This window comes from Dermacentor andersoni, chromosome 5, assembly GCF_023375885.2.
Source record: "Dermacentor andersoni chromosome 5, qqDerAnde1_hic_scaffold, whole genome shotgun sequence".
Classification (NCBI taxonomy): Eukaryota; Metazoa; Arthropoda; class Arachnida; order Ixodida; family Ixodidae; genus Dermacentor; species Dermacentor andersoni.
Window position 1 is genome coordinate 194,861,826 of NC_092818.1, and position 26,055 is coordinate 194,887,880.

The window sequence follows — 26,055 nt, forward strand, 5'->3', positions numbered from 1 at the left end:
CAAGACACAGGCATACAAACACCTGTCGGACTGTAGCCATAGGCTAGTTGAAGGTCCGTCAAACAAAATACAGGCAATACCTAGCATAGTAGCAACATAATAAGTAACGCAAGGACTAGAGCGAGTTTACTAGAAACGCAAAGCAAACCAAATTGAAAACAGCGTACATCTAGATAACAATGAACGAGATAGGAATGCTATGCAGAATAGTAGCTATTGCGATTAAATAACAAATACTAATAGCTTAAGAAGCCAACAAACACTGATACCAATGACAACATAGGGGAAATTACTTGTCTTTCTGCTCTGTCTTTCTTCTTTGCTCAGTCGGCCAGGGAAAAAGCCCACGCCGCGCTGATATCTGGTTAGTAGGTGCGGTGGTTTGACACGTGGCAAACGTTCAATTAACACCGTTGGGGATGTTGAGAGGTAACAATCGCCAGGCTAAACCCGCCTGTTGCTACAACTCACCACCCCCACCACCAGATACAAGTTATTATGCTGTGCACAGTAGAAGAAATAGTTTATAGTTTGATCGATTAATGTTTGAAAGAGCATACGATAATACAAAATTCATCATTACTACGTTAGCACAACACTCCAGTATATCACCAATTGACTTACCAACCCGTGTGCAAATATTATCTGGCAATTGGTGTACTGTTGATATAAACAAATACAGAAACTTTTCGACCATTTTCAGACGAAGTGAAATGGCCCACCTGTGTGATTAAGAGGCTGTATTGCTGAAGCAATATGTGTGTGCTGTATGTTTACAACTGACAGTTTTTCTTTTAATGAGCCAAAATTGATGTCGAAAATAATACTCCTAACTTTTTCTGTCTTTTTCAGTATTTTACTGCCTAAGCTTTGTTGCGTTCCTATCTTTATAAATATCAGCAAGCACATTTGTGCCTTATTCTTCATGTTCTTGCTGTTTTGTATATTCTCTGTCATTCTATAGTGCGCTCAGCATTACGGTGTGTGAAAACATATGGAATGAAATGACTGCTATAATGTAAGTAACTAAAGTATTTGTACAGACTGTATCATCAGAGTAGAAAACGTTTTCTGTTCGTTTTACGTTCGCTGAAATAGGCTTTAGGACTACCGCAGACGCTTCTGTCAGACATTTGGAGTTAGTGCTATAAAGATGCACTTGAAGTACTATTAATGCAGTCTTGAAATACTAGCGATAAACTTGTGACTGCATATGTAAGGAGTTCTCGCGAGTTAGCGCTAGACAAACGACGGTATTCCCTACGCGAACGCGTAGTGAAGGTACCTTTTAATCCTTGCAGGTAGGACCAGCCTACAAGAATCATGCCATTTGGACTGCAGCCCGCCTTACAGTGCTCGGTATGTCAGTAGCGTATCCAGCGAAAAACAATGATAGCGGGGCTACTGCAAAGAAATACACCTGCTGTGATTACCAAGAACATTTGTCTCGATTAGCTTTCTTTACACTGAAAGCCGAACTTTTGTTGATTAGCAAAACTATATGCCCTGGTGAAGTGCGTGAATCTGGTAAACCTCTCTTCTGGATATTCAAGGCTACAAGAGCGTTGTAGCACTCTTCTCTCTACTTTTGGCATATTACAGTAAATCCTCGTTATAACTAAGATGATGGGGGAGCCGAAGTTACGTCGTTATATTCATTATTTCGTTATAATGAGGTTTGACTCTAATTGTATTTCTGCTTAAAGTACAAAAACAATGTTAGCCATGCCATTCCGCGACCCTGAACAAGAGTGAAATGGGCAACGATTAAACAAAATATCACCAAAAAAGGATCTAGTCATCAAATCCTGAGTGGTATCAAACTGCGCAGTGTCTTTCAAAGTAATGAAGTAATTCATACAATATTTGATCTAGAAACCGGTACTAGTGTCACGCGACACTTCAAGGTATCTGCGACGGTGATCAACCGTGATATTCTGACAGCGCGGAGTTCTGTCAGTGCTTTAGGTTGCATGCTCCTTGGTAGTATCAACGTTGCTCGTTTTGGATATTTATACTATACGTACCATTCGTTGCTGTATTTTAGTGTATGTGGCTTCTGTAATACGTATACATGAGCCACCAGTCATCAGCCTCGTCATTGGATGAGGTTGGAGCTTGAGATGCCGTCGCTTCCGAGGGCAAATACGCGGGTTTGCGGTCGTTGCGTAGTTTTATATTTCTGAAAGTGTTGCGGCAGCTACTGTGAAAAACACACGAAGGTGTAATAAACATCCATAAGTAATTCCCAAGCCAGCATCGCCACTTGATTCAGAGCTTGTCGCGCCCTATTTATTAACAGCATTCGTTTTTTTTTTTTTTTTTGTATTGTCGACCTTTTAGTGCCGACAAAAGAGATCGAGCTTCGTCACCGAGGAAATGGCAGTGTAGTGGAAGTCAGAGAAGCCGAGAGCCTGGCCATTGCCTGTTGGGTGCGGAACACCAAGCCCGCAGCTAACATCAGGTGGCTGCGGAACTCCCTCCCACTCGCGCAAGGTATGCCGCCAACGCTGATGGAACAACACTTGTATCAGTTAGTCTACAAGGTGTTCTTATAATCATTATGGCACGTTACGTACCCATTCAGGATGGTGACATCAGTGAGTGTGGTATTCAAGCGCTTCGTGTGCCCTGTGCCTACTCTTGTGTGGGTGTATGTCAGCGTTATGTACAATTCGGCGTATGCGGAAACGCGTCAATGTACGGCTCTCACATTGCTGACACTCCAACTGAAATGCCGACTAAAGTTACTTCAGTGTGCTACATAGGGATGCAGAAAGTGCCAGAGCCACCAATCAGACGTCTGCCGCAAAGCCGGGCGCTTCCACACTTGCCAGAAAGAAAAATTCCGACGTGCACTAAAATCATGTATTTTCTTTAACTTCAGACTCCACCGTTCGTCTGCACGATCACGATAATACGTAAGCAATATGAGAGGGAACAACGAACGCGTTTTCAATTAATGGGTGCTCGCGATAAGCGAATTCGAATGCGACGTCTTAATATGTAGCAAGCAAAGATCCCGTCGACCATTTACTCGCTCTCAGCACTCTTATGTTTAGCCACTACAGCCTGTTGAAAGAAATTTTGGTGCTCCCCACCATATAGCTAGATCAAGTACTTCCCTGCTTTAAGTTGGGGACGTTGATCTAATTGTCCCTATCAGAGTGCTTCAGAGCTTTCCCGTGACCTGCGAACTATGACATACACCTTAGAAACTGCAGTGCACATAATATGAGCAGAAATTATCGGCTATCTTCGCAACAACGAAACTAAATCGAAACGTATGGAGAATATTAACCATGAACAGTTACCACTGCGTCTCTTCTGTGTGTATTGTTCCGTGTATGCTTGCACAAGTCAGCGCTTCAGCGTGGTACATTGCCGTGACACGAAACAGAAAATGGCGTATGAAAGCAACCTTACACTGCTCTAGGCAGTTATGGGCGCGGAGTTCGACGTTATTCAGAGCGGCGCGGAGCAGAGGCACTAGTGGGAGGCGAGTCAGAGGATAAGCTGGTCATAATACAAGTTCATCTCGCAAAGCTGCAGCGCACGCGCGGTATGTTTCCGGGCATGTTGAAATTCTAGGACGAAGAGCTGAGACCGTCGCGTCTTTGGCGAAGACCGAGAAGACAGAGACTCATCGTTCGGGGCGCGCAACCGCGCTTTTGCCTAGCTATCGACACGCAGCCTTCCGAGCTATAGGCGCGACAATCAGCCACGCACGATCCTGTTCGCGCCTGGTGCTGCTCAGTGTACAGTCATTGATTTCAGGCTCGAGAGTCTGTCTTATCAAGTTTTTTCGCTTCTGAATGGTCGTTTTGTTTACTTGTTATTTGGTCAGTTCACAGCTGCTCGCTACATTTGAATTCCAAATGTTTGAGCTTTGTGAAGTTTGAGGGTCGTCAAATATCTTGATAGCAGCTTGTGCATATTGTGTTTTTTTTAAAGCTTACCTTGGCTGTGGCTTACTGGGCGGCCGCCTAAACTGTAGATGAACACGGAAATATGCTCAAGTTCTGACTTTGCATATTTCAGAAAAAGTGCTGACGAGAAAGAATGCCTCGGGAGAGAAGCTATTTTCTGTGTACAGTTCTGTCACGCTGTACCCCAAGCTGGACGACAATCGAGCAGTCTACACCTGTGAGGCAACGCACCCCGCCCTCGAGAGCCCGCTGCATGCTTCGGTCACCGTCAGCGTGTTATGTAAGTCACAATGAAAGCATTTCCTGGCTTTACAAACGGTCATATTATATAGAGTGCTGTAATTCTGACAAACATGGTTGGCGAGAAAAACAAAAAGGTTTAATGAGAAGAAATGCGGCGAGGACAGTTGGGTGTGTTGGTATTTATTTATTTATTTATTTATTTATTTATTTATTTATTTATTTATTTATTTATTTAACAATATTGTCAACCCCCTTGCCAGGGTCCTTACAGAGAGGGCTATGAAAAAATATAAAAGAAAAGAACATGCGCAATAATCACAAACACAAAATACATCGCAATCAAGCGGCGCACTCGCACAGATAGTCATCCAGATATCTTTGAATTGGGACAGATCAGTATGTTCCACTACACACTTAGTATGACTTAATTTCCTCAAGAAAATCGCAAGAAAAAAGAAAAAGGACGCCGGTGAAACACCTAAATGCGGCGGGCGGAATCGAAAACGCTCGTGCACCGAGCCTTTATTGCTCGTTAGAGAACCCCGAGCATTCAGTCAACCCTCAAGACATCAATACGGCATTTCTCATAGACAAACTGTTACATTATAGGGCCATCTATTAAGACGACCTCACAACACTCTTTCTCTCCCTCTTCCTTTCACCCGGCGCGAAGTAGCTAGCTAGCGGGATGGCGAGGCATGCAAGTTGGCTGAAATGCATCAGGAATACTTGAAATCGCAGCAAGAGACCGAGACAGCCCCGGGGGAACAAGCGCACTCAGGCTAGACAAGCTGAGGGATTGTACCTTCATAAATTTTTCCTTCTACATTTCTTTTCGGGACGTAAAAGCTCGCACGTTTACTCGATCCTCGCACGCAGACCCACCGGGGGCGCCCGAGATCGAGGGCTACCACGAGGGCGACATCGTGCAGGTCGGGGACACGCTCACGCTGGCCTGCATCTCGCGCGGCGGCAATCCGCCGGCCGCGCTCGCCTGGAGCCGCGACGGCCGGCCGCTGCGGGCGCGCTACAAGGCGGCCTCGCGCGAGGCCACCAGCGCCTACACCTTCGCGGTGACGGCCGCGGACAACAACGCCGCGTACCGATGCGAGGCCAGCAACCTGGTCACGCTGCAGCCGTCGCAGGCGTCGGTCACGCTGAGCGTGCTCTGTGAGTATGTCGAAGAGGCGCGTCAACTGCGCATTCTCCAACGACGCTTAGCAAGCATTTTACACGAAGATGCATTCAATCAAATTAACTACCGCAAGATAAATTACCAACGTGGACGTATACCGGAAGACGTGGCGACACCAGCAGCGCTGGTGGCGAGATTTCGTGGCAGTGTAAAGCCCTTTAGCATCGGCTATGACATAATCGCGATAATATTCTTCTATATTTTCTCCTTCCAAAACAAGAGCACTAGTCGAACGACATAGTAGGCCACAGAGCCAAAAGGTGCCGCCAACAACGTTGCTACTTTCTGATACGTGGTGCGGCATTCCGATGTACTTCCACACTAATATCTCATTTAAAACCTGTGCTCAAAACTCTGCGTGATAGATTATTCCCGGTACATAGAGCCCTAGGAAGGCACGTACCCAGGATTTTTTTCGGGGGGGGGGGGGGGGGGGGGTACCTTTACTAGTACAAATGTGGATAATGCCAACCATTTGCCGTCAACACGCGTAAACCCGCGAAATATAATTGGAACAAGGTGTACCTCACAGGTACGCCTGTGAGATGCACCTCTCCTTTACTTGGCAAACAAAGAACCACATCAAATGGACTAGAGCATGACAGAAGCGCAATAAGAACGCCGTCAAAAACAAATAAACAAGTGAAAGTGTAAAATAAAGATTTCTAGTAGCGTTCTTGGATAGGCTCTGGAAGAATTATATATATATATATATATATATATATATATATTCACAGTTCTTTTGGGTCCCTCGTTTACTGCTCTACCAATTTAAGTTGCCAAAACCGACTCGGGTTGTTATTCGGGAAGTTGTGTAACGATGCGTGGTCACCAGTCACGTACAACCGCGTAGAACGCAGGACGCTGCGGTTCTAGACGCATTGCGCCCACCGCAGAAGGTTATAAAAACACCCACATTACCACAGCAGAGAAGTGGCTACATCAGGTGGCTCGACTGATAACTGTAGAAGCGTCATTCAAAACACACGGAATTATTCTCCACTTCCGGCCACGTTTTCTTTACTTTCTTCTTAAATAAAAAGGTCGATCCAAAAATATTTTCACAAACAACGGCTAAATTTGTTAATTTTCGCTTTTTCTTCCTGTATGGCTGTTGCCTCGGCTCTTCCCCTTAGTAGATCGCTTAATTTCTCAACTCATTGAGACTCTTGTTTCCAGTTGCCAATTTTGTACGAAAATTGCTGTACAATTAGGGAAAAGCCAGATGAGGTAACGGGTGACAGTCATATTGCTTATGAATTTAATGGTTATTGCAGGGCCTGATGATGAACACTATTTCGCATTATTTTATTTTCCACCTTATTTAGCCCATATGGTGGGTATATGGTTCCGAGGATCTGCCAGCGTCGCAGCGAGCCGTCACTTGAGGAAATAATAAAGCAAAAAGCAAAGTTAAACACAACTGGCGTTTTGTCCGGCCGTAACTCGTTCCACGAGCATACAGACCAGATGACCACGAACCGAATCCCTTTCCTGGTCTCTGGATCAGTCTAAACAAAGAAGGTTGAACTAACAAAGCAACAGCGATGCGCGTGATCGTTGAATAGATGGTGACAACTGAACTCATCTCGGTTTAATCGCGCGGGCACCGAATGGATGATAAAACTGGCCTTCACACCCCAGGAGATGCCGATAACTACCGCCATCCAAAAAGAGTGCTATAAGTGACAACTATTCGACTCTGTGAAGATAAAATGGCAGCAAGAGCTGACGACAGTCAAAGCTCTCAAATGAAAAGCAAAATGTTTCACCTCCGCCGCAAGTCGGTAGTGCAATGCCGGGCCGACCCGCGGCGGAAGTGAAGCAGGCGTTATGCACTCCCCATACGTGGGCCCATCCCGAAGTTTCGAAGGGTGCCTTACAGGTTCCCGAACGCACAGGGGTATTCTGCACTATCACCAGGATCGGCCCACATGATGATTTTTTTCTGTTGAGGGACGCCGAAAAAACTACGGAAGATTAGTCATATACAGCTTTCGTTGTAAAAGGCAGCAAAATCTTGACCGCCGAATAGATTGATTTGTCGGCGCTTTAGGAATGTGTATGAGGAGTTGTGGCGTGGGCGGGGATGAGGGGGGGCCGCCCCCCTCTTTCCTAGGTACGTGCCTGGCTCTAGGCAATATTATTAGATCGTGTCATCACGTCGGCTGCTTACAATATGCTCTTTCTATTTTTATTTTTGCGTTGGGAAGGGTGTGTCGGCTGTCTTTAATACATGTGCAAGGGCGCTGCTTACGCAGTGCGCTAGAACGTCTAAAATATTGATGTCTGAACACCTGTCGGTAACAATGGACCTGGAGAAGCTGACAAACTGGGTCGCTTACGGTTAGGCGATGGACAAGGAAACTCAGAACCGGAAAATCGGGCATTTCGTTTCGTTTGTACTCATGCGGTGGCAATACCTCGTGAATACAGGCAAAACGTCCCTATAAGGCGTAGTAGGTTTACACATGGGCACTACGCGATCGTTTGGCTAGGTCGCCTTTCTGTTTGCAGTGCACTGACGTTCCGACGCGAAACGCAGTCCCTCCCGCTCGCGTCTTCATGGCGGCACCAAAGGAGGCGAAGGCCGGCGACCTGGTGACCGTCTCGTGCACCACGGCGCCCAGCAACCCGGCGGCCGAGGTGTCTTGGAGGCTGGACGGTCGCGCCGTGCAGCCCGCTTCAGACCAGTCAACGGTGCAGAACAAGAACGGCTGGATCACGGCGTCGAACCTCACCATCACGTTGACAAGGCAGGTATGCCCGCAGCCCTGTCAAGCCATGCTCGGGGCTTGCCGCAGCTCTCTCAATTATGTGGGTCTTCTTGGAAAGATGGAGTTGCTGCCGCTCCTCTTCCTTCTGACACTCGTGTATCTTAGGCGAGTTGTAATAAAAGACGGCAAGCCACATTTAGTCAAACAATGATGACTGAGCTCACCTGATGGGCTCAACTTATCCATACGTTCAGAACAACGCGTACCTTATATAACCACATTGCGCTCTAAACTCACGCTTTTCTGCCAAAGGTTCGATAGCTGTTGACAAAGCGGTAACAAAATCTACAGGTGTTCATCCGTATTCCAGTCAGGTAATACAGTATCACCACCAGTCATCATCAATAACAACAACACCTGTGAGACCTTTGCTGGGCTAAAACGGCCACGAGTGATCCTCTGTACTCTATACAGCATCAGCCGACTGCATTCATTGCCTATGAATTTTCGCCCGCCACTCTCCAGTGAGTTTACCTTTCCCAGGCATAAATTTCTACTCTAACGGAACATCGCATATCTCTCTGGTATCCTAATATGATTTCTTTGATTCACGTATAAAAGTGCATGCGTAAATTTAAACTTGATGTGCATCGCAGCATTAAGTAAAACGTTTAAGAACATGCATCGCCGCATGATCTGCTAGACAGGTAGACAGGCCTTGCAACCTGAGCCCGGCTTATAGCTCTGCCGCATAGCTTTCTTCTCCCTCACCCCTCCCCCCCCCCATTGACGCAACCATTTGTCAACAAAACAAGTGCTGAAAGAAGTTGCAACGCAGGAGGGTTTTCATAAAGGCAGACGCCGGCACCCTATTTGTTTGTTCGACAGGCGTCAAATAACTCAAAGTCGCGTGGCATTGCAAACAAAAGGCGAGGTGTGCCACATCTCAAACTATATTACGGCTTCCATTGCGAACAATGGTAGGGTAACACTGCGCAGGAAAGCATCAATCAATTCACTTGTCGTTACAATTATACGTATGTGCACTTCCTGTACTTTACGTAGCAGCTTCTGGTTCATCTCTAGCGTTTAACGTTCGCGTGCCTGTTCTAAAAGTAACATATGTTTACAATTCTGTGCCAAGAGTGCTTCAAGCTGCGAGGCAGTTTCCTTCAGTTTTAAATGCCATTCAACCATTTGCGTGAAGAAGGCAGCATAGTATTGCCACCTGGCCGATTGAAGCTCAACATGTTCGAAAAGTTTAAGCGGATAACACGTTAGATCCTAACTGCATCTTTTCGATTTGGTGCCGGCTTGCTCTAGACTATTCTGTGTCGTATTCTGGCAAAAGCCTTACTATCATCTTCGCCAATACTCTTTGTTATGCGACACCAGAATTTCACATAAAAAACATTAAGCATGCTCCGCACTAAGCTGTGCAAGAGATGATCACACCAATATATTCGGCAACGGGTAACAACGAAATAGTGTAGAAAATAAACCCGTGATTTTTCTGAGCTAGCAAAACGTTACGAAACTCTGCGCAGGACATGGATCCCAACGTCACAAATGTATATATTTCTTAAGTACTCCACAAGGATAAGTGCTGGGTGCTTATTGAAGGAAAAACGTTAGTCTTCCGTCTTTGCGCATAAAAGCCGCTGAATAGACAGATCCTAAAGCACATCGTCTATGCCTCTTTATTTCGCAGTAGGAGCTACCCTCTAACGTAAATGGAATACTTGTTACATACTTCTCCGATACGTTATTTCTACTACAAGCAAGCTCCGAATTACAAGAACAGACATTGGTTAGAACCCTAATGGTACTCTATCCGTTAAAAAAGAAGGCGGTTAGACGGACGTTTTATGCAGTGCAAGCACGTCAACGCAAGAATAAACCAGTGAGAAAACGAGAGATAACGTTACATAAGACTTCTATAGTCCTGCCGATGGAAACCTAACCTGGCGAGAGACCTAACCGATGGAAACGAGTCATTACTGCTGAAGGTATTCCAAATAAACGCTAGCATTGAAAAATGGAGCAGCGCTACACTTTTGTACAGGGTACGTATGTGGTATAAGGCCTGAGTGCCTGCCTTATGAAAGTAACCTTAAATCGATATCGCTTTTCTCCATTCAAACTCTAATTTCGTCCGTAGGCTGGTTTTTTATAGGATCATCAACGTTACGCCATTCGCTAACCCGACGAAACGAAAGTCCTCGTGGGTTCTACCTTTACCAGCTTGAGATGACGGCGCTATTCGTGAAGCGATGCCCACAGTCGTGATTATTGAGCACAAGGCAAATGGTCATTCACAGCGTGGTATTCAAATAGCAGCACATGTATACGCACACACAAGAAAAAGTGTTCTCGTGCCATTCTGTCGGTTTATATTGTACTACATCCTAGGGACAGAAACAAATCATAAATCAGTGGCGTCCCATGGGGCTGTATACATTCCTCTGCAACACCAGTGTAGCAGAAGATTTGCCTAATTGTCGCTTGGCGTTACGCTTATTATTCGCCCTCGCACTAGTTGCTAACCAACTTATGTGTAAATCTGCAATCGCAAAATGTAGACCTGTGCATGCGTTCATGATGTCTCAATTTGAAACGTATTATGATAGTTTGGTGACTGACACTCAACAATTAATTGCACGTAGGGGCTATATATTTGCACCAATAGATATACATCAACATTGGTAGCGAATATTCCCATTTCGCTGTTAACTACAAAATTACAAACAATAGTTTCTAGCTGGTAATTTATGAAGCACGGCAACAGATATTGCTTCATAAGGCAGCGCTCAACTTCACAGCGTATTCTTGTATTTTTGTTATGAATAACCGCGCCAGTCTGCATCAGGCAGAATACTAGCCTCCGAGCATACTTGAAATGTTAGTGATTCGACGTTCTCACTACTGCCTTTATTTAGCATCAACAACGCAAAGAAACATTTGTTCTTACATAACGTTGGTTTTACAGGTCACGCGCTACTGCTTTTAATAGCTGTTCGATATATTCAGTACAAGAAAGGCTTCTGCTAAAATAATAGAGACGCGCACGCTTACGTCTTCCACTGCCCACAGCGCATTCGTCCTTATTGCAATCCCCCACCCCCACTTTTTTCTCTCGTAGGACCCCGACGTCAAGTCTTTCACATGCATAGCAGAAAACCACAAGCTGCAGGCAACAGTCGTCCAAACGGTGACAGTCAAAGTCATATGTAAGACACTGCTCTTCCTTGTGTTTCCTTCTCGCCGAAGCTGACGTATGTTTCTCGCGTATTATGTAAGTGTCGTGCCAAAATTAGCCAGCAACAACCTTTTACAAATGATGTATCGCGCCTGGTTTTTCGCAGCCTTGTCTTGATATATGTGGCTTGACCCACAAAGCTTGTCAAGCTTGTCAGGCTTGTCAAGAATGGTATAGTGGTTGCGGGCTTTCAGTCTGCCTTGTTTAAATCATGTTTTCACTCTGTGAACCAAGCATTTGATCGATAGGTTGCCCGTTTACGGGATGCTGGCTAACGACTCACAGTATTGCAGGCGTCGTGTGGCATACTAATGAAGAAGCTAAAACAAGAAAAGGAACCAACCACAGAAAAAAGCAGGCAGAACGAAGAAAATTCATGTTTCTAGAATTCCTTATGTACATGGCCTCTCCCACAGACTAAAAAAAGTAGCAGGAAACAATGGAGTAAAGGTGTTTTTTTTTTTCGGCAGAAAAACAATAACAAAATAGGAAGTGTTTGTTTGAAGGTAAGGATGACGTTAGGAATTATTCTATTATAAGGCACAAGTATCAGTTTGCTGAATGCATAAAGCATGTGGTTTATAGGATCCCTATGAATTCCGCACACGTGTGCGTCGGACAAACCACCAGATGTGTGAACACAAGGTAAAGCGAACACTTGTCTATATTAAAAGGACGTCCGAGCACACATTTGACTTTGCATTGCAACGAGTGTTCATGTAAGCCCGGCTTTGCCAACACTACCATTCTATTTAAGCATTGTAAGAAAACATTGAGGGAAATCGTGGAAGCTTTTTATATTTCACAGCAAAAAGATGGTTGTGTGAGTGACCCATCCGTTGCTATGTTAGACAAAAAAGTGTTGCTACTTTCCTTGTATCTATACATTTCCACACAATTCACGTGATCGCTCTGTGCGCCCTATAAGGAATCCTGAGATGTTTTGCGCAGTTCTGTGGGATACTTAAGTCTAATGTTTCCGAATAATAAAATAAGTTGCTAGAAAGCGCTCGTCCTTGTGTGTCTTTCTTCGCCCCCGTTTGTGTGTACCGCAAAGTTTCACGATGAATCAATTCAAACTAGGCCGACTCGCAGTGATGCTTAAATTCCAGGTGTTTGCCGATGGAACATGATGAGACCTGTGGCTTCAATTGACTGAAAGTATTATTCGACATCAGAGCATGTTCACAATCACTTAAGCATGCCTTTCAAAAAAAACTTTCTTACTGCTTGGCTTGTCAATGCCTGTCCCGAGTACACGGACGTAAAATATATAAATGAAGTGATGCATTCTTTCGGAAGTTTCTCTTCAGTGTTACGACGTTCGGTTTATTATTATTATTATTTCTTGCTTCATAAAGCATGCGCTTCAACCTACATGCAGACAACTAAGTCGAATAAAAACACTATAGAAAAATCGAGACTAACGTTCTAGATTCACTACAGCTGTATTGAAACGGCTTCCACAAGTTCATTGAAGAAAAATATGCTTGCTAAATCTGTATGCGGTTTCTTTCTTCTTCTTCAAATTGACCTGGAAAGTTTAGTTGTTTACCGGATGACAGCTTTACTTAGCGTTTAGCGCACTATAGACAGGGACAGTTTAGACAGACGCAGACGAAACTATCGCAGTGTCCTTTGCGCGCTAAATGCTAAACTAAAATACCAACATGCCCAAATTTATACACTCTTTTATGACGTTTCTTTGTTTTTAAGCATTTTCTGCTGGAATGACAAGAGGGGAAATGTGTACACATTCTTCCATTGAGAAGCGCTATTAGAGTGTCCTCCGTCACTTGCCGCTTAGCTTATAAAGGTGTACACTGAGGGTCAAATGTTTATGTCCCGCAATATCTGAGAAAACGCTGAATATATCTGCAGCCTGGACACGCAGTCTGATAACCAGGATTTTTAATTAATACTACTACATGCTGGCAGAGTGTTGTGCAGCATTACTGGCTGCGTTCAGAAATTCATGACATCGTGGTCATCCACGTTTCGATGTCTGCAGGCTCATGTTTGCCACCACATTTACTAAGCACCGTAGGGTTACCGTAAATCACCTGATGATCGAAACACCGTAATAATTTCTCTAGCACAGATATCGTTACAGTACTCGTGGCATATGCTACGAGGTGCGTAAGTCTACCTACACGTTCAGGTCCCACGTGGGTAACGTGGCGCGTTTCTTCCTCGGCAATGGGGAACACAGTGAATCACCCTCCCTGCTTTCGTGCGCAGATCCTCCCCGCGCGCCTGTGATAATCGGCTACGACGAAGGCACCCCTATCGTGGCCAACTCGGTACAGCGCATAAAGTGCGTCTCAATCGGGGGAAACCCGCTGCCGTCGGTCAAGTGGTACAAGGGCACCAAGGAGGTAACGACGCCGCTCTCTCCAGAACTTTACCAGAAGTCATGCATTTGGAAATGCGCAACGGTTACATTTGCGCGGACTTGTGCCGAACTGCCTAAAGGATGCGACTATGGCCTCTTTACGGGCTTTATTTCAGGCCAGGGTGATGGCCAGAAGGGACTTACGCGTCTACCCCGCAATGAGCATAACATGTGTCAGACTTCTATTTCTTTTTCTTTTTTTTTCAGTTCGCGAACATGAAACATAATGTCGGCTATCCTAGTCATGTGTTCTTACTATTCAATGTAACGCAATAAGAGCATTAAAAAATTAAGAGAATGCGGGGCGGTCAGTCGTAATTCGGTTAATTTAGTTATTAGACGCTAAGTGAGAAAGTTTGTGTGTCATGTATGTGAGAGTTTTCGTTCTATTTTCATTGAGGTTGGAGAGTGCATGTGAAGTTCTTACTATGAGACTCATTAAGGTTTTCTTTTGTAACACTGCGATAATAAATGCCTCGTATTTTTCTAAAAGAAATTCGAAGTCAATACAATTGACTTCGTTAATTAAACCCTGATGGGACCGACTAAACTGATTTAATTATCCGGTAGGTCGAATTAAATAAGAACCAAGAAAAGCACCAGAACACATCGCTAATTCATTTGGAAGTACTTGTCCGATTCTAATATATGCCTAAACCAAACGCGTGGTCGCCCGCCGTGGTTGCTTAGTGGCTACGGTATTGAGCTGCTAAGCACGAGGTCGCAGGATTGAATACCGGTCACGGCGGCCGCATTTCGATGGGGGCAGAGTGCGAAAACATCCGTGTATTTAGATTTAGGTGCACGTTGAAGAACCTAGGTGGTCCTAATTTCTGGAGTCCCCCCACTACGGCGTGCCTCATAACCAGATCGTGATTTTGGCACGTAAAACCCCATAATTTAATTAAACGCGTGGTCACTTTTTATGTGTCCAAAGTAATAAATCAACGCATAAATGACATTCGAGCTCTTAAGCAAAGTAGAAATCTAACGCGCACCTTATTTTCTTTAGCATGAAAAATAGGCAAGGGTCTAATATGTGTTACGAAATGACGGCTGGTTTTTTAAAGTCAGCTTCGCCGCATTGCAGATGTGCCATGAAGTAAGGCATACGAACGCCGCGAACGTGGTTTTGTTTTAGCATCCGCTTTTGAACTGCGTGGGTGAATTCCGTTCCGATTCTCGTGAAAAGAAAGTGCCCGTTAGGATTGGGTAAATACCGTAATCAGACATTGTTAGCTATCGTTATTGCTTGAACTTAGTCCTCGGGTAAGCCGAAAATAGGTGTTTTCGACGGAAGATCGATGCTGCGCAACGCACTCACGGTCCCTTCTGAGACAGACGCTGCCACAAAAGGGGTCGCTATTGGGATTACCATAGCAGTCATGCGCGTGAATGCTAACTGGTCGAATACGAATTATCTGGTGAGGGCCAATTTTGTGAACGAAATAATGAAAGTTCTTCCCCATAGATATGCATGGGCACCAGCCGGGACCTTCAGTTGGGATCGAATAAACCGAAGTCGAGTTAACAGAAGTCTACTATATGTGAAAACTACAATGTGCGAGCCGTTGCTTATTGCAGTTTGTTCTGCTGATTTCTTTTTTTTTTTTTTCTAGTACTCATCGCTGTCTACGGTCACAGGAAGCGGAGTGTCGAGTGTGTTGGAAATCATGGCGCAGCCGGACGACAATCAAGCGACGTTTCACTGCAAGGCCTCCAATTCGGCCACCACGGAGCCGCTGACGACGTCCGTCAAGACGACGGTTATCTGTAAGAGGCCACTGAAACTTTGTTCACTTTACTGATTTTCGCCTAACCACTGACCGCGCGAAATAAGGAACCTGGGTTATTCGCAGCGACTTCATTTGTAATTAACGAATCATGAAACAAAAAGAAAATGCAAGGACAAAAGTGCGGAACATAATGCAAGGGCTTACCATCCACTAAATAAATGTCATTTACGAAAACTATATTGCGTATGCAGCATGAGTATTAGTGACCTACAGCTGTAGGTAATGAGGCCATATGTTGTCAGGAGACATTTAATTTTGGATAAAGCATCCCTTACCACCGTGGCGGCATCCATTGCGCAAGAGTGATCGATGCCAGTGCTAACGGCTACGTGGCGACCATGATGGTAGCGACGTCCGAATCATGACGAAGGCCGAGAAGAAAGAGAAATGCAATGGGTCGTTACAAAATACGGCTGCTGTTTATGAGTGAACTCAAACTGTAAGCCTTAAACTATACTGATCACATTGGAAACAGCTGTTCTCGCCTACTACGTGTTTTTAAGGGATTCTTTAATTATTATTTTCACCTAACTACTGGTGGCTCATCTGATCAAGAAAAACACACACAAACATATACACGCGCACACAATTAAAAAAATATTAAATTACGGGGTTTTACGTGCCAAAACCACGATCTGATTATGAGGCCCGCCGTTATGGGAGCCCGGAATAATTTGGACCAGCTAGGGTTCTTTAACGTGCACCTAAATCTAAGTAAACGGGTGTTTTCTCATTTCGCCGCCATTGAAATGCGGCCGTCGTGGCCGGTATTCGATCCCGCGACCTCATGCTTTGCAGCCCAACACCATAGCCATTAAACAACCCCGGCAGATAACATTCACACACACAAAAATAACACACGTCGCTCAAAAGTGCATTTCTTATGTGTTGTCTGTGTGCTGTCTCCCCTATTGACCCTTTTCGCGGTAATCCTGTGTGCGCTGCCACGTTTGATCACGTGGTCACGCGTCCACTGCTTGCCTCAACTGCCACCGTTGCCTCCGTGTATACAATGGGTGTGTATGACGCCGGTGCGGCTTAGAAAGCCTCTGTTTCGGGAGATATCGTAGATGGTGACTGGGTGGATGACACGAAGCTTTGGCCACAGCTTCAGAGAACATGCAAAAGCACATTCGGCGCTGATTAAGCTATGTCTAAACGGCGCGAACAGCGCATATGGTGCTTGTTCTAAAAGCGGGGCTAAATATGTATTCCAAGCTATCCAAACTTTCCGCTCATGATTTGAATTAGGATTAGTCTGTTTTGCACTTCCTTCTTTAGTTGGCAAATATTTTGAAGAAGCAGCTTGTCACATTTCTGACTCAGTAAATTTGCTGATTCTGATTATTTCTGCCTAATCGCTCACGAGTGTGCTCAGTCCCCATAGATTTACTCTTGCTGTGCACAAGGCTTGAAACGTAGTTGTTTTGCACGTTGCTATACCTCGTAGCAAAGATGTATTATCGGTAGTAACTCGCTTACTCTTGTGGACCGTCACGAAACATTCAGCTTCGACCTTTGGTGCTCTATCAGTGTAGTCCGTCATTTGTTGTGCCTATATAGTGCGCATATATTCAAGCTTGCGCCCATTCACTCATTGACACGCTGGCGCTCGAGTGGGCGTAAGTTTCCGCGCCATCTGGGGTATATGTGTATCCATTGTGCACGAAACTTACTGTGAGAGGACGTGGCGCTACTCCCTTTGGCATTGTTTAACGAGTGGTACTCACTCTTGCCGATATTCCGGGGCTAAAGCACTTTTTTTGAAGGTTAGCGATACAATGCTGGTGGATGAGCAAATTTTTGTATCTTCAAGCAAAGCCGTACATCTCGAAGTGCCGGTAACACGTACGGACAATTGCAGTAGTGGTCCGCGAACTTGGCCGCAGATATTCATTCAGTTCCTTAATATGGCAGCCACTATTTTTGCAACCAACTACTGCACATGTCTTCAATCCACATGATTCAATCGAGCACTATTGAAGCACAGTTGCATTTGAGACAGCTGATCGCACAGAAGCAAGGTGGAAGCGCTAGTGGTTTCGTATTCGTGCGCCGCGTGGCCGAAAGCGCCATCTCGCTTGTCTAGAACAATCTGCTCCGCGAAAAGGGTCAATATCACTCGCAGCAGTTCGTCATAATTGCGTTGGTTGAGATAATGACTTGTAAAAAAAAAACATTTTGTATCGCAGTTCCTCCGAAAGTAGTCTCTATCACGGTGGTTCCACAAGCTCCGAAAGAAGGTGACACGGTGAGTGGCGCCTATTTCTTGCTTGGTTGAAAGAAAAAGCGCCACCGTTCAACTAGATTACTTGAGGCTGCTCATAGAAGCTCGTGTTGAAACTCATTGCCATATAAGCACGTGCAAGAACAAAAAGCTCTTTAAATTATCAAAGACATTTCTCTGTGTACGATGTACTGGTGGGAAAACCTTATTTTATTTGGATGGAGTTACGTGACCGAAAGCAGATATAAATTCAGAGCGCGTTATTTCTACAAAAATAAGGAAATTTGACATGAACACATCTCGCGATTTACTCGTCCAGCGCTGCTTATTGTCATTTCCTTGAGTACCGTAAAAATTGTTGAGCGAGTTGGAGGTTTTCATTAATAATGTATTTTTAGTGATAACACAGTGTGAGAGACCAGAACGAGAGTAACGACATGTGCTTTAAAGAAGGTAGCTGCTGCTTCTTTCTCATACCCTCGTCCCGATTGGCGCTACGATACGATCTACGAAGCTTCCAGCAAACATTCAGTTACTGAGAGGTAGACTTTGATTACATGGGACACCGGACTCTTGCTTTAAGAGCTTCGTTCGTCATGCACTACAAGTGTCATTGTTTACTTATATTGTAATAGAATATTGACTGCAGTTAGTGCAGTTAATCTGGGAGATGGGTATGAAGATTAAAAGCAACATGTAGTACACAATCATGCGTGCAAAATCATTTAATCAGCTATGACTTCATATTGTTCAAGTTCAATTGTCATATGCAATACACACGACGCACAATTTCATTGTTCGCATGTTTCATGAAGGCTTACTTGATTGACGTGCGTCTTCGTTAGGCGAGCATCTCTGCGATGGTATGAGTTGCCTTCATATCAAGATAGCTACATCAGGACTCTGGTGAACAACGGCAGTCTAACAGAAACACGCATAAAACTCACATGCAGCTTATTAGTGTGCTTTTCTTTTCCTTTTTCTTCGAATATCTCTCCCTTTCTCTCTCTTTCAGTACGTTGTTTGCGCGTGCGTACCAACCTCGACAATCTCCGGGGTGTCCTGCCAATGTTATGTGACGCATACTTGTAAAGCTGGTTCCTCAGTTAACACAAATCGCGAGGAGAAGCCCATTTCTGAGGTTCCCCTCGCATAGCATAAGATGATCACCACGAATATCGACACCATATATTTTTATATTTTGTTTGCGCGTAGCGTATAACATTACCATGACAACGGTTAGAGTCATCAATAAGTAAAACCCCGTCGCCTGAAATTTTACGTGGAACCTCTAACTTCTTAAACTGACGGTCAGTCGATTGCACCTTCAAGAAAGCGGTGTCAGTACACCTCTTCATAGGCTGAACGGAACGCCGGTGTCTATGACATTTCTTGCCTCCAAAAGAAAGAGTCAAATTGTATTCATTGATTCTCACAAACAGTTTGCTTAGTGAACTAAAAATTTGATAAAAATTGACGAATATACCGAATGTATTCCAAAGACATTGAACGCCTCATTTACAGCGCTGTAACTTCGAAACAAAGACAAGTATTTTCTTCTGTAAACAGTGCCTCATGGCGCATACGAAGTGTAAAAAATGCCCACGTTATTTTGCATATTATACAAGGTCTCTCACACGACGTTCTCAATTTTCTTTCTTATGGAAACGTTGGTAGGCTGTACAGTCAGGCATTATATGTCACTTTCTCTGCAACCGTAATAATATATATGTTGCAGCGCAGCTGTCTATGGCTACGACCTGGCGGATCGCGTCCGCGCGTGGGCCAACAATTTTTCATTCGTGGGCCGCCCCCAAAGACTGTGCAATACAAGGCCGACCCGCGGCTGGGGTGCAGTTGGCCATTAAGGGGCCCCAGGGTGTCTATCAAGTTGACATTTTCGAATTCCCTCAGTTTTCTAGGTTTTCCCTGAGTGCTTTTGCAAAATTTCCTGAGTAACACAGAACTTTGTTTTATGTCAAGACAGGCTGCCACCGTCTCTCCCGATGCTGTGACTCTATAGTAAGCATGCTAAAAAATTAAAAAACTTGACCCAGTTTGAATAGTAAGGAGTAGCGTTTATTTTAATCAAAAATGAATCAGAAGGGAGGGTTAGCAGAATGCACAGCAAATAAGATATACTTGAAAAAAAAAATTTAGAACTCATTCCAAATCCAGTCGAACGTTCTCAAACACAAAAGAAGAGATGCATACAAAAAAAAATATTTTCGAATGTCCCCTTTCGTCACGAATTATTATCGACTGTAGATACACGTGTGAAACATAGATAGTGCTTGAGACTCCACTGAAAGCAAATCAAAATGGTAGACTGACTCTTTGAGCATTTTATGAAGAAAAAAAATTATGGGGTTTTACGAGCCAAAACCACTTTCTGATTATGAGGCACGCCGTAGTGGAGGACTCCGGAAATTTCGACCACCTCGGGTTCTTTAACGTGCACCTAAATCTAAGTACACGGGTTTTTTCGCATTTCGCCCCCATCGAAATGCGGCCGCCGTGGCCGGGATTCGATCCCGCGACCTTGTGCTCAGCAGCCTAACACCATAGCCACTGAGCAACCACGGTGGGTCATTTTATGAAGAGTCATCATAATTAGAAAGTAACTCAATATTTGAATGTTGTGAAGTCAGTCATGCTACGCTTCTTCATTTAAAATCATTAGATCCCCTGCTCGAATTAGGTGCCCAAGTTATTCAGTGGCCTCGAGCATTTCAAGAAAGAAAGAAAAATATATGTTAAGGTTGCTACTGACATGCCCCATGCTAAACATCACATGAAACACGGTAGTGCCTTCACCAAAGCGGTACTCTGTGACGATACATATTACACAGAAGTAAAATGCAAGTAATTTTGGTTATCAGAATGTTCAATTTGCCGTAAGTTCAATGTTTGCGCTCTATTCCTGGCTACGACTGCACAGAAATAGCAAAAATAGGTCACGTCCTCAAATGTGGGCGCCGTGACTGAAGGGGATATAAGCTATTTCTATCAATTGATGACAAGCTTATTGGTATAAGGCCCGAACTTTCTCACAAGTGAGATTCGCTCTGAACAGCTGGTGCGTCAACCTAAGCTGTCCTAGACATAATCTCAGCCCACGCACAACACCTGTGTTGCGTTTCACTGCTTTAAAGAGTTTATTTTGATTTGGATGAGGGACACCTGCATCTCGGTGTCAGCCATGACTTTCATTGTTTGGTGCTCAAGCTCCTTGAAAGAAGTGGCGGCACACTTAAATTCCTTTCCTGTTCATTCATCAATGCGTAGGACCTTTCTGTTCGCGTCCTCCTTCCACCGCGCGTTCACCCCACGGATCATCTGAAGCATCCTCTTGGCCAGTTGTACAATCAACGTCCGATTTTTCGGACTCCCTAGGGGCCGCGAAAACGTCCGAAAAATCGGGCAGTTCGGAAAAATGAATGTATGTCTTTTACTGCCCTTAAGGGCTAAAACCGCCACAGGCACATCCGAAAAGGCCTGCCAGTATGCTTATTAGGCATGTCAGTGCTCGTACTGTGACAGGAAATGGCGGGTGGCCGCGTTTATAATTAAAGAATACATACTGCGTCCCGTGACAATTGCCCCGTCCCACGCTTGTTATGCTACACTGCGTAACACTGAAATATTGAGGCGAAGCTAACTTCGGGAACCGGTATTATGCATGCAACGCGCCGTGCTTTCCGAGCTTTGAAGCCAATCGCGTAGACCATAAATGCGAAGTCGGTGCCATTTCTGATAGCGGCGAATTCTTTCTATATAGAAGCACGGTGGCGAACAGCAAGAAGCTTAATAGCGAACGTCGAATCAGCTAGGCCTAGCGTTTGTCGCAATGGTGGCTACGGCTGCCAGCGGATCTGCGTTCGAGAGCGCCGGTTCGAGGCGGCGAGGTAATCAAAACGGCGGTGGTGGTGGCTTTGATTAATGCAGTTTCTGACCTGCAATCACGGCAAAAAGTCCGGAAAATCGGACGGCGAAGGGTTCTTGCGTCTGAAATTTCAGACGTTTTTATACATTGACTCCATGGGGTACGTGGTGGTGCCGCGAAGCCGTCCGAATTATCGTGCGTCTGGAAAGTCGGTCGTTGACTGTACATCGGCAACGCCTCAGCCGACGACACGGCGTTAAAGACGATTAGTTACAATCCCTTTCTGTTACTCGAGCCAGCATTGACACGACTTTCGTTCCCTTTCAATAAAATTACAGCTAGTTTCCCCTGATAGAAGTACAAAATCCCTGAGTATTTCCTGAGTATTTCCAGACTATTCGATATCCCTGAGAATTCTCAGTTTTCCCATTTTTCTCAGTTGTTAGACACCCTGGGCCCGCATACACAGCTTCGCTTGTCATCCTTCTTCACAGAGTGGAAGGGCACGGAGCTTTATATATATGCAATAAATACAACAACGTTACAGTGACATTTCCCTTCGTAAACGCGGGTGATGCGCAAACGTGTGGATGCTGTAGCGCACACGAAGCTCTCGGCCCTCGGTGCGCCTAGGCTGTCCACATCGGAGATCGCTTTCAAGATGGGGCTCGCGCTGCTGCACCATACACAGCAGCTGCCGGAATAGAAACTCTCCCCCACCCTCCCGGTTGGAAGACGACGCGCTTCCTCACCACTTTCCTCCCTTAAGCGCGCGTGCTTGAGCCGCCGCCGTCGGCTCACCGTAGCCCGCTTTCACTCGCACATACAGCATACGGCGTGCAGGGACGATGTTATCGCGACTCGAACCCGCTACATCCATACTGCACACGGGACACGTAGCAACCCAGCGCGCATCCGCCTACCCTCCTCCCCAGCAATCCTTTTCTCCTTCCCCGCTTCGCTCAATGCCACCTAGGCTTTCCTCTTGGTGATGTTGCTTTACCGCGTGTTCGGCGAACTGCTTCGCACTTTCCCCAGCGCGCGATTCTCTTCTCCGCCTCTAGGCGCCTCCCTCCTGCAGCGCTCGCTTCCTTCGCGGCTTCAAACTTCGCCGATTTCACTGGCGGGCCATTTACGCTTGCGCGTAAAAGTATTATTCTAATCGGCTTATAGTTTGAGTATTGAGAACGTTTCTTTGTTGCCTGCTAAACGTTGAATATGAACGCCGAGTTCGGGCGAGATCTAAAGTTTTCTCTAAAAGTTCTGCTTGGTCCTCCAGGCTCCAGCTGATCTTAATGGAGGCGTTTCCTGTCCGCGCGTCTTTCCGGCGTGTCGACAGTGCCTACTATAGACCACCACTCTCCCTACTATACGGTGAAATCCCCGACTGGTCGTTCCAGAGCGCTACGACTGGGCTAAAGCTCCATGTAGGGAAGAGACGAAGCTTCATTAGAAAACTAAGCCGGCTACAGTGCGTATTACGAAGACTGAATGCCAGCGAATTAGGGCCCTCTTATCCTCGAGATGCATATTTAAGCAGCAACAGCGGTAGGACAACGGATCTCTTTGCAATCAATGTTTCGAGAAAGGTACATGCCTTCGTTAAAGAAGCAACTGTTTTTATCTTCATATTTTTTATTTTATTTTTGCATGCAGCCTTTACGTAGATGCTCACCCTCCTCTATACTCAATGGGGAAGCATAATAGGTGGGTGCATAGAGTAGGAAGAGGAAAATCAGTGTTCAAATGGCGGGTGCTTAGTGGGGATGGCGAGAGAACTGGAGGGGTGTTTGGTGCTGCCGGTTCTTCCAAGAAGTAGTTGTGACAACACAAATGCAGTGCTAGCAGACGGGACAATATAGGAAGGAGCACATAGGCACTCAGAGCGATTTTGTCCTGTCTTCTAGGGCTGCTTTTCAGTGATCATGAAACAACTAGCCCACTAGTCAATCCTTGCTAGATGTGGCAAAAGCTGTAAATAATCTTAATGGCTAAGGAAACGTGAAGCGTTAATGCATACATTATCACGTATGCAATGTAAAACAGGAGGTCACCCAGACAGTTCTACTTTGGGGCCTCCTAATGTACTGCTGAAGATGTGTCATTGTTATCTCTTGCGTTACAAATAACCTTCAAATTTGTCCAACCTGGTGAGCCTAATTTTCCCAGAAAACAGGAAGTAAGAAGAGATACGGGATGGACGGTTGGAAAACGAGCAATATAGAAATTTAAAAAGAAGATAGTTTAGGAAGCTGAATTTTGCGCATATGTGTTCTTTAAGAGTAACTTATACAAATGGGAAATGATAGCAATGAGCACAAATGCAAGTCTTGTCGAAAGTTGAATGAGAGAGACATAAAGAGAGAGAGAGAGAGGAGTCCAAGTGACGTGAAATACATCTTTAACAATGCTTTTCACGACGTTGTAGTCCTAGCACCGCGTTCTTTAACGATCTGACGAAGATGCCATTAACAAACAATGAAAGTACCTGTCCCTGTCGTTCGCCGGCAGGTGGTACTGACGTGCGAGTCCGGTAGCTCGAACCCGGAGAGCAGCATCCGCTGGGAGCGCGACGGCCGCACCCTGTCTGGCCAGCACCAGAGCCGTGTAGCGGCCCAGCACGGCGGCAAGGCGACGCGCAGCCGACTTCGCCTCAACGTGACAGCCGCCGACGACGGAGCCACGTTCACCTGCCTCGCCTCCAACCAAGTGCAGCCGGCCGCTACCAGGAGCGTGGCGCTGCGCGTGCGACGTAAGGGACCCGACCTGCCGCAGCAGTGAACGACGCAATAAAGTCACCGAAGCGAGGGCGGCGCTCACGTGGCTCAGTCTCGGTGTCGGCAGCGACCTCGCGCACGCGCGCACGGAGGACGGGAAGCCTTTCTTAGGGAAATGGGTTGTTTTTTCTTCTTTTTTGTAGGCGTGACGTGCTAGTGGTTAAAGTGATATTTATTTGCTCTACTTCCCCGGTAATAGATGTCATTACAGGTACACAAGAATCAGAATTCGAGACAGAAAGGCAGCGCTAAAAAACGACGGACAAACGCAGTAATTTAAGACACTAAAAGCTTTGACAAATGCGTTTAAGAGAAATTATCTGACAGAATGGTGTTTCCTAACCTATTCTTAGATTTGTGTTTGCTTACGTCTGCGTGTCGCGTCGCTGCAACTATTAACATTGCCTTTCTTGAGAATGACAAGCCTTCGGGCGACCGGGGTCCGACCCACACTCATATAACCCACACTCCCAAACATGCCGGAGCTGTTTGGGAAAAGCCCGGCTTCGGGGAAACAAAAGCAATGACTTGTGCACCACGGTCAGAGCAGATTTCTTGCTCTTTGAGCTTGAGGCGACCTCGAAGCAAAGCTGTCTTGATTCATAATCTGACATTCCACTAATAAAATTTGTCTTTCTGCCTAACGCGCAGCAATCACCGCTTGAAAAGAACCGTTGTCTTAATGTGCGTTTCTCAAGTTACATTATTCCTGCAGCGATTCTTCGTATTCGTGTGTAAAGTGCTCACGTATTGCTTGGCATCCCCATGCGAGCACAGGCATCCCCTTTCGCTAGAAATTGAAGGCGTTGCTAAATCCTCAAGCACTAGCTGTATTTGTGGCGGGTTATATTTATTGGAATGCACCTGCAATGTAAATCCCATCGAGGTGATTTTGTTTATGATCGCCCAGGCAGCCATGTTTTTTCTGCGACACTTTGCAAGATGCTTACAAGTCCTGCGAAATAATTTATGTATTTTTTTAAATAGTCGACAGGGTATGAACTGACAGCACACGATAGCCTGCATGACGTAAGTTTCGATAGGACGCCAAAATAACAAATTGTTTGTTGCGTTGTTTAACTCACTGCTAGGTCAACTTGTTCCTTACAAAATGTGTATTATTCTTTGCAACTCTAACTAAATGGTGTTTGCTGCTGTAGAATCTTTGATAAAAATATTTTAACTCGTAACTAACTCCACACATGGATAGTTCTCAGGATACAACAATCATGTTCGGGATTTTCCATAGACGGCATTCTAAGCAAGCCGCCTTGCGCGAAAGCCTCAGGGCTTGCGAGTGACTGCAATAAATATTTGGCGCGTAGAGAAGAGACGAAATTATTATTCTTATACCTAAACTAGTAGTCCGGAGCTTTTGGCTTTTGCTTTCAGATTGTCGCTGCTTAGCAAGTGTAACCCGCATTTTATGCGATAGGTTTCTTTCCTTCTGGCATTGATGCTTATATCATTACGAAACTTTTAATGCACTACACCACTAAAGGGAACGTAGTGATAAGTGTGGTCATAGGCGTTCGATGGAGGAAAATATACTAGGGAGGTTTACAAGTATGGGGATGCAATGTTAAAGGTCAACTCCGACGTTTCTTTTTTTTTTAACCGTGTTAAGATAC

At 45.2% G+C, this 26,055-nt stretch overlaps 1 protein-coding gene across 1 annotated transcript in view; it reads left to right on the top strand.

Moving 5' to 3' along the window:
- Positions 1-26,055, top strand: part of LOC126531802 (nephrin-like) — a 74,893-nt gene that overhangs the window by 13,937 nt on the left and 34,901 nt on the right. The window contains exons 4-13 of the mRNA XM_050179530.2: positions 1,302-1,359; positions 2,344-2,496; positions 4,042-4,209; positions 5,052-5,342; positions 7,913-8,127; positions 11,227-11,314; positions 13,585-13,721; positions 15,358-15,511; positions 17,727-17,785; positions 24,159-24,399. Of these exons, the coding sequence (XP_050035487.1) occupies positions 1,302-1,359; positions 2,344-2,496; positions 4,042-4,209; positions 5,052-5,342; positions 7,913-8,127; positions 11,227-11,314; positions 13,585-13,721; positions 15,358-15,511; positions 17,727-17,785; positions 24,159-24,399 (1,564 nt within the window). The remainder of the gene's footprint in view (positions 1-1,301; positions 1,360-2,343; positions 2,497-4,041; positions 4,210-5,051; positions 5,343-7,912; positions 8,128-11,226; positions 11,315-13,584; positions 13,722-15,357; positions 15,512-17,726; positions 17,786-24,158; positions 24,400-26,055) is intronic.